Genomic DNA, 8,832 nt, shown 5'->3' on the forward strand with positions numbered 1-8,832 from the left:
GGGCGGACCGCACCTGCGCGGCGGTGGTGTCGCCGTCGTCCTCGTCAGCATGCTCAAACGCTTCCAGCGGCGGCGGCGGCAGCGACATGTCCGCCTCGCCGCGGCCGGCGCCGCCGTAGCCAAAGCCGTCCTCCTCCTCACCGCCGCCCCCGCCGCTGGCGTCGCTGCCGCTGTCGCTATCGCCCGCGGCCCACGCGCCCGCAGCGCCGCCGCCGGGCCGGCGCGCGGGGCCGGCGGGCGGGTCGCATGCTGCGGAGGAGAAGCGGCCCCACAGCGGCGGGCGCCCGGCGCTGCCGCTGCGGGTGGCGCCAGATGAGGAGGGGCTCGCCTGGCGCTCGGCCGCCGCCGCCGCAGCCGCAGCCGCAGCCGCCTCTGCGGCGGCGGCCGCCGCTGCGTCGGCCTGCGCCCGCCGCCGCCGCTGCCACATCCACTGCTGCCGCGGCGCGGGCCGTTGCGGCGGCTGGGTGGCCGGAGGCGGCGGCGGCGCGGGAGGCTCCGGGAGCGGTGAGCGAGCAGCGGGCTGCTGCCACCCCGAAAAGCGGCCCTCCGCCTGAGGAGCGGCCACCCCCCATTCCCCTTGGCCCTCATACTCGCCACCAGCGAAGCGCGCCGCGGCCATTCCGTCTCCATTCGACCACCAGGCCTCCTCCTCCTCTTCCTCCTGTTCCCCCTCGCTCCACTGCCACCCCCACCCGCCGCGGCCCGCGTCCGCCGCCGCCGCCGCGGCGCCGGCGCGCGCATGCGGCCCGGAGGCCGTGAGGACCACGGGCGCGCGCTGCTGCTCCGCCTGCCACTGGCCGTGCTGCTGCGGAGCATGCTGCCGTCTGGCCCTGCCGGGGGCAGCCTGCGGCGCCAGCGCGCCGCGCGCCGCCCCGGCGGTCCTTGCGTCGGCGTACCAACCGCCAGTCTCGCCGCCATCCGCATCCATGCCGGCTGACGAACGGGCCACGCCAATCATGGCCGTGCGCACTGCTGGCCGCCGCGCCCCACCCCTGAGAGGCGCGGGCCCAGAGGCCGCAGCGCGGGCGCGGGCCTACGAGGCGGTGGGTGTGCAAATGCGCGCGCTCACCGCGGCGAGGCGTGCGCCGCTGCAAGCCCTTGGCTGCGGGATACTTGAGAATGTAAGGAAACACTAAGTATCCGTTTCGGGGTCACGATGCGCTAAAGTGTGCTGTGCAGCAGGCATGCACACGAGATCGATTTACGGGTTGCTGCATCGATTTGCCGTGTTCTGCCGGTTGCACGCGAAGGTTTACAGAGCTTGATGGCATTCTAGAGAGCTGTGGTCCTTTTTGTCATGACAGCTGGCTTGGGCAAGTCGCTGCACACGCATTATGCGCAGCCACGGCTGGCGCAGGTCACAGGCAGGTCCCGGTGCACCGAGGTGGCCGCCCCGGGCATGCGGGCGGGCAGCATGACCCTCCCACATCAACTGCACCCCAACTTTACACCAGTATCTTCAGCCTCTGCGTCCCTGGCGCCGCCCCTTAGGCAAACGGCATCGGGGGTTGACCACTAGCAAGATGCTCAGGCCAAGGGACGGCAACAGCTTGGAAGTAGCGCAGCCATGAAATGGGAGGCAAGCAAAGTAGACCAGCGCGTGTCAAAGAAGTAATAGGTTGGCTGCGGCGGCCGCAACGTAGCGTCGAATGGGGCGACAACAGCAGGTTGGAAGGTGGCAAGTCAAATGTCTGGGGTGAGCACCAGCTGAGGCGGGTGAAGGCATGATCAAGGGGAGGTCTGTGCTGTGTACCTCGAGTGCAGTGCTGCACCCAAAGTGGATCGCATATTCATAGTAATACATATATAATACCGGGGGTGAAGGCCACACGGTGCAACGGCAGGTTGCTTGTGGGCCAGGGGCAATACTCTGGCCGGCACGAACCTTGAGGGTGACCGCCATGAAAGCGTCGCTGCCACGAGCAGCCGCAGCAATCAGTATGCCGGAGACAGCGCCGCCGCGGCCGCCCCTGCCCCGCCGCGGCCCCCCTTGCGTCGCTGGCGGCGCAACGCAATACATGAAACCTAGCCCGCCACCCTGAATTGCGAATCGTCGCTGGGGCTCGCGCGCATGGCGGCACGTCTAGGCCTGAGATGAAGCGGAAGCGCGGCGCTGCCATAACAACCTCACGCGGGCTCTGCCACCCCCGGTGGCGGCAGCGGCGCGGCGGCGCTCTTGACGCCCAGGCACTCCACCTCCTTGGCCCAGAACGACGGCAGCTGGTTGTAGGGATCTGGCATCACCGCGTCGGTTATGTAGACGACCCTGAACCCCCTCGCCCGCGCCGCCCGCAGCAGCCCGATCAGCCGCCGCCGCATCCGCCCGGCGCGCGGCGACGGGAGCGAGTGGATCATCGCCGCGCCGGCCGCGCCGTGCGGCGAGCAGCGGCAGCGGAAGCCGAGGGGCAGCGCGTGCCAGGCCTCGGCGGAGCTCTCAAATCCGACCACGATATCCACACGGCTCGAGATAACGCCGCCGTCGTGCATCTCCGTCCCAGGGTTGAGGCAGACCTTGCGGCCCGCGCCCTTGATGTGGGAGACCAGCGTGTCGAAGTAGTCAATCAGCGCCTGAAAAGTGGGGGGGGGGGGAGGTTGTCACGGCCAGGCAGGACGTGTGAGGGTGAGGGCGGCGCTGAGAGGATTTTCCAGTGGTTGCGACTGGGGGCAGGCGCGCGGCGGGAGCCGGTTTAATCAGGCGCAGGCGGCGGCGCCAGCCGGCGCGCTTGCAGCAAACCTCGCGCCGTGGCGCCCTGCCGAAGCCAGCGCAGGGCCGTGCGCGCCGCAGCTCCCTCAACGCCGCAGTCTGCCGGCCGCCGCGGGCGGAGCGCCGCTACCCTTGGGGTTGGCCGGCCGCGGCACCCCACCGGTGCCGCGCTTTTGTTTTGTACGCAGGGGCGCGCCGCCGCCCAGCCCTGCCTGCGGGGGCCGCACCTCGTCAAAGTGGTTGGGTGACTCGTCCACAAAGATGCCGCCCACGAGGTCGCCGTACAGCTCCACCCAGCCGTCCACGTCGGCCATGACCTCCTTGACCGGCCGCTCGCCGCGCGTGCAGTGCACGTAGCTGCGTTGTTACCGCAACAGAGGCGGGTTGGCTGAGGTGGTGGTGCGCGCTGTTGCTGGCGCCTTGAGCACGCCGGCCGAGGACGCATGCAAGGCGCACGCACAGCTGTGCTGTTTGGGGGCCGAAAGGAAAGCTGGGATTGGGACCCTTGAGGGTCCGAGGAACCGGCGGGCTGTACGAAGCAGCAGATAAAGCGCGTCGGCGCGCGGGGGTCGCCCACCCGTAAAGAAACCAGCCGGCGTCCTTCAGGCGGCGCCAGTGATCCTGGTGCAGCTGGCTGAACGGCTTCTCTGGGCCGGGCCCCGCGCTGCCGCCGACAATGACCGCGGACTTGCGGCCGGCAGGCAGGTTTGCGGCGCTCTTGATCTGGGCGGGTGGGGCGGGTTGTATGGGTGTGGTGCGGTGCGTCAAGTCGCCGTGGGCTCTTTTCTGAGGGAGCAGCATGCGTGCAGAGGACAACGCGCGCAGCATGTTGGATGTCATGTGCATGCGCATAAGATGGCATGCGCATGCCATATGGGGAGGGCCGCACATGCGCGCATGCAGGCGCGCTGCTGACGCAGCGGGCATGCCCCGACACGCCGCTTGCTGCCCACCAGATCATCGAAGACGGGGCAGGGCCAAATGTACAACGGCACCAGAAGCTCCATATCATCTAAGCGGCAGCGCAACGGCGGCATGGTGGGCGTGGCGCGCAGGAGCGGGCGCAGCAGGTGCGGCGGCGCGTCCAGGGCGGTCAGGCCGCGCGGGGAGGTGCACCTGTGGGAATGCCCAAGCCCCCGCAGAGCCAGTTGCACAGCAGAGATGCCATCAGCTAGCGCAGAAAGACCTCTGCGTCAGTGCATAGCGGTGAACGCGGGGATGAGCCAGAACGAAGGGATCGTTCGTACTTTCGTGCCGAAGACTCAGTACTAGCTTGTTTGGAATATAACAAAAGAGTCGAAGAGGTCAAAACTGTGTGCGCGGATTTCGTGCAGCAGCCACCAGGCCACTTGTAAGTGATTCCCCCAGTGGGGTGACGTTCTTCCCTGCTGCTGCCCGGTTGCATGCACCTGACCCAGGTGAAAAGGGGGAGCGCATCGGACTGCCCGCTCGGCTTGACCATACAACCGTGCCCGCATTCCTCTCTACATGTGATGTTGAGCAGGGCGTAGCGCTGTCCCCTCTCTAATTCTGGCGTGAAAACCAAACCCGAGGCAGGTGGTGACCGTGCCGCGCGTGAACTCAGGAAGCGCTGCAGCGTGCAGCACCGTGCCCGCACCTCGGCAGCGGGCGGCTTTGCCCAGCAAATCATTTCAAGTGGAGTGGGCGCGCAAGCGGGTCAATGCCGAGGCCGCATGCCAGGCTTTGCGCTCGGCCAGCTGTGGCAGCTGCTGTGAGCGGAATCTGAGGGCGCCATGAGCATGACAATGGGCGCACTGCGCCCCGTGCGTGGGCACCTCCGCCAGCGCCTCGCCCCGCCTGCAGCCGCAGCTGCGCTCCTCGCCTCATGTGCGATCAGCTGCGCGTTTTCCTTTGCCGCTGCGTGCTCTTGCCCCGCCTCCCGCCAGGCAAAGCTGGGTCACCACGGTGTCCGTCTAGGTGGCCTCCCCAACAGCAGACAATGCCATTGCTTGGGGTGGCGCCCCGTCTGGAACAGTGCCGTGCCCGTGCAGCGGGGGCGAGCGGAGCAACAGCAGCGCAGGCAGAAGTCGAAGTGTCGAACCGACCAAGTCAGGCGATCAAGCCAACTGGTGGTGTCGCCTTGTGCTGAACCATCACCTGCTGACCGATGCGCAGCAATCACCGAGGGCTTCAAATGCTGTGCCAGGTAGGCCCTCTCACAGCAGCCAGCCTCAGGGCCCCCTGAGCGCAGCGCTACTGGTGTCGCCGGTACCTGATCAAATCCCAGCAATCTGATCAGCCTGTACCAGCCTCGATGGCGGCCGCAGCCTTGAGGCGGCGCTGCAGATGCGGCGATGAAAGCGGCCGCGGCAGTGCTTAGATTTTAGCTTCAGCGGCTCGACCTTTGCTACACATATATTGCAATGTGTACTCGGGCGGCGGCGGCAAGGCCGGCTTGCTGCTGAGCATCGTGTAGCGCCGTACAGCGTCGTTTGTATTCGTAATCATCATCAGTATCGCAGCAGCGGCGGTCGCAGCAGTAGTGGCATGCCTTCCCAGCAGCGGCTTTGTTTGCATAAAAGGGTCGCCATGCATTTGGACAACCGCGTGGTGCATTGTGCCCTGGGCAGACGCAGCATGCACTACCAACGGGTTGGCCGCGGCGCCAGTCGGCAGGGCCGCACCGCCCCGCATCAAATTGCGTGCCGACCATGGCGGCGCTCTTACAGCTCGGCAGACCGCCTGCATTTGCTGTTGATGCGTCAAACCAGGGCTGCAACGTTGAGACTGTGATACTAGAAAAAAATTCAAATCTAGTCGAAGGTGGATTGATGCTACGGACTCTGCAGATCTTCGGGCTTTGACCGACTGTATCTTGTGTTGAAAACACCGTTGGTGTTCGTTCAAGTGTTGTGCTTCTACGAATTACCGTCATGAGGCATGAAATTGTCGGTTTGACCAGTCATGCACCTTCCAGTCCGACCACCTTCAAGCAGTCACCAGTATGCAGGGGCACACATCCTGTATGACTGAAGTTATCAACCAGGCAATCCTGCTCCGGGATCACGGTCACAACATGCCTGCACACAAGAATGACGTGGCAGCCCTGCACTCACCTCCACGTGGCGCGTTTTGCTCCTATCAGCCCTAGCCCTGGTGGGCGCCAGCGAGTCTGCCTCACCCCTGCAGAGTGAGACCACAGCGATGTCACCCGGCTGGTTTTTGGCCACATAGGGCACCAGCTTGCTTGAGATCACCCCTCACCATGGGGGCCTCAACGGTGGCTTCACGCGGGTGCGCTGGGGACCTCCCTTGTTTGCTTATGGAGGTACCCCAGTGAGCTCGTGGAGCTGGGCTGGCCCCTGCCGATTTTTCCAACCCGCAAGGTGTTCAAAGCACCTTGCTCACTGCTATATACTTTATTCAAAAGTATTACAACACGTTGTACCGTGCATTTGTTTGCATGTATCAGTTCTGCCTGCACGCACATTTGTGGGTCAAACTTCATCAAGACTTGATGTGTCGGATGCGGGTAAAGTGTGACCGCATACCTGCAACGAGAGCAATCAGGTGTGGCAGCAATTATTTAAAATTGCAGTGTTGCAACTTCATGCACCACATCGCAGGGCCTAGCATCCCCTTGTCGACCCGCCCTGCCTTGCCAGGGCCTTTTCAGGGAGATGCGCGCCGGAAAGCCGGGGGCACGAAAGAAATACAGGGAGGGAGCACTTGTAAAACGTGTGCCGCTCCACACAATCCAGGGGTGCATTGCTTGCAGGGCTCTTCACAGCGAGCATCTCACGGATCAGGACGCCGTGCTTTCCTGCCCCTGCAGTCCTGATCTGCCGCAGGCCGACTCTGGTCCGGCGCTTTGCAGAAGTGGACATGTAAATGTGCAGTCAATTTTGGATGTCAGGCGCGATGCAAGCGGCTCCGAACCAAATCATAGTGAGCAGGTAGGCTGAATCAGCCGTGCCTAGTCGGGCGCACACATGAAAAACCACCCGCCTGTGGTGGCCGCAGACCTGCTGCACTCAACTTATGTTACCCAACTTTGAGGACTTCTCACGTCAAAATACCATCACAGAATCTCGACAGGCGCACTGGAGGGACAACAACTTCTTCCCGGGCACCTGATGCCGCGGCTCGAGGGATCTCGAGCACCGCCGCACTGGGAGCACGCTACGGTTCACGTTGCTACGGCAAACCGTTGTATTATTGATTTACTAGCATGTCTCGAGCTGCTTCAAGCGGTCTATTGCGCGGGACATGAACTAAAAGAGACCGCATCTGCGCTCGGAGGCCCCGGAGGACGCGCTCCGCGGGAAGAAATACTATAGAAACCTTAAGCACATACATACACTTGCCTGACGTGACCCCGGCGGGTCGGCAGCGCGCACGACGTCGGGGGGCAGCAGATGCAGAGGCAGCTGGCACCTCCCGCGGTGGCGGGGGCGCCCCCGGCGCCCTGCGCCGGCCCCCAGATGCGCCGCGTGCGGTCCTGCAGAGCTGAGATGAAGGCGAGCTTGCTGGTGCGACACCGCGGCGGACGGCAGGCACTTGCAAGGGGTCAGCCACCAGCGGGCCGCGTCACCAGCCGGGCCGCCTGCCCGGCTGCCGCCCTGTTCACGATGCCCTGCATGTTTTGGTGGCGCTGGTTCTGGCGGGCCCTCCCCCCCCTGTCACCCGGCACGCGTGCCACCTTCAATCACTGCAGGTGGCCAATGGCCCCCGCGCCGCGCCGCCCCGGCCGCCGCTCCAGCGCGCGGCATCCGCCCCCAGCCTCTCGGCCGGCGTCGCGGCCGCCGCGGCCGCGGCGGGCACGGGCGTCCCCTCGCGCGCGCGCTTGAGAACGGCTGCGCTGCTCGGGCCCGCCACCGCGGCCATGGCCCCTGAGTTACTCTCCCTCGCGGCCGCCGCGGCCGCGGCGCCGGCGCGGCGGCGGCAGCGCGAGCAGGAGCAGCAACAGCAGCAGCAGCTCGAGCGCGAGCGCCGGCGGCAGGCGTCGCCGCTGCCGCCGCTCCCGCCGCAGCAGCAGCAGCCGCGGCGGCCCGCGGCGGCGGCGCCGGAGCTGGAGCTGATGCAGCCGCTGCCGCCGCCGGACCATCCGGTGCTCGAGCTGCTGCGGCGGCGGCTCGCGGAGGGCAGCGTCCCTGGGCGGCGGCGGGACGGGTTCAAGCTGGGGCTGGCTGTGGAGGGCGGCGGCATGCGCGGCATTGTCACGGGTGAGCCCGCGCGCCGGCCGGCGGCTGCCCGCCTGTCACGCGCCCTGCCTTGTGTGCGCTCAAAAGGCACCCCTTTGCGCGGCGTGTCATCCTTGATATGTGTCGCGTGACCCGTGACCCTGCGTGGAGCGGTAAGGTACGACGGCGTCACCCGCCTGGGCCCGCCTGACCCCCCATGCGCAGGCGCCATGCTCATCGGCCTGCTGGGCTTTGACGCGCGCGGCGCGTTCGACGCCGTGTACGGCGCGTCCGCCGGCGCCATGAACGCGAGCTACTTCCTCACGGGTGGGCGCGCCCACGCCGGCCCTCGCGGCCAGGGCGGGATGCCGGCCCGGGCCGGCGTTGCGTCGCTGGTCGCCGCCGCATCTCAATGGCAGTCGCTGCCCACGATGCTCTCAAGGTTTCACCACAGCCTCGCGTCGATGCCCGTGAACAAATGTCAGCTCGACAATGCTGATTCCCCTTCTTTCAACATCGGCAACAACTTCCCCCCCTCCCGTCCCGACAGGCCAGAAGGAGGGTCTTGACATTTACACGGACCACCTGGCCACCAGCGACAGCTTTCTCTCGCTGCAGCGCTACTGGATGGGCGGGGACGCGCCCGCGATGGACCTGGAGTTTTTGCTTGGGGAGGTCATGGGCAGCAGGACGCCCCTGGACTGGCAGGCCGTCATCGACAGGCGCGCGCGCGCCCGCGCCGCGGCGTGCGCCGTGCGGCGGGCGTGGCCCCGCGCCGCGTCGGGGGCAGGACCGCCCCCGGCTCAGCGAGGATGGGGCCTTTGATGTGGCCAGGGATCCAGGAGAGCTCTCTGATTCTGTGCCTGCGCAGCCGTTGCTGGAGCTGGGGCTTCGTCCCCTCATCCCTCATGCGGCCGCGCCGTCCCCAATCCGCATTTCAGACCCCCACGCAGCGCCATCTAAGCGCCCCCCTCCGCCCCCCTC

The 8,832-nt window shown here is 66.4% G+C and overlaps 3 protein-coding genes across 3 annotated transcripts in view; 1 reads left to right on the forward strand and 2 right to left on the reverse strand.

Annotated features, from left to right (window-relative positions):
• Positions 1-958, reverse strand: part of MNEG_8640 (hypothetical protein) — a gene marked incomplete at both ends in the record, with an annotated part of 4,890 nt that extends 3,932 nt beyond the window's left edge. The window contains one exon of the mRNA XM_014042886.1: positions 14-958. Coding sequence (XP_013898340.1) covers positions 14-958 — 945 coding nt within the window. The remainder of the gene's footprint in view (positions 1-13) is intronic.
• Positions 959-2,127: 1,169 nt separating this feature from the next.
• MNEG_8641 (hypothetical protein) lies at positions 2,128-4,355 on the reverse strand (the record flags this gene model as incomplete). The annotated part of the gene is made up of 4 exons (XM_014042887.1): positions 2,128-2,568; positions 2,932-3,061; positions 3,282-3,427; positions 4,323-4,355. The coding sequence occupies 4 exons, from the start codon at positions 4,353-4,355 to the stop codon at positions 2,128-2,130; spliced, it is 750 nt and encodes a 249-aa protein (XP_013898341.1).
• A 3,195-nt stretch (positions 4,356-7,550) lies between these two features.
• MNEG_8642 (hypothetical protein) lies at positions 7,551-8,673 on the forward strand (the record flags this gene model as incomplete). The annotated part of the gene is made up of 3 exons (XM_014042888.1): positions 7,551-7,890; positions 8,074-8,175; positions 8,399-8,673. The coding sequence occupies 3 exons, from the start codon at positions 7,551-7,553 to the stop codon at positions 8,671-8,673; spliced, it is 717 nt and encodes a 238-aa protein (XP_013898342.1).
• Between the last annotated feature and the right edge of the window lie 159 nt (positions 8,674-8,832).

Source organism: Monoraphidium neglectum (assembly GCF_000611645.1).
Source record: "Monoraphidium neglectum strain SAG 48.87 unplaced genomic scaffold scaffold01662, whole genome shotgun sequence".
NCBI lineage: Eukaryota > Viridiplantae > Chlorophyta > Chlorophyceae > Sphaeropleales > Selenastraceae > Monoraphidium > Monoraphidium neglectum.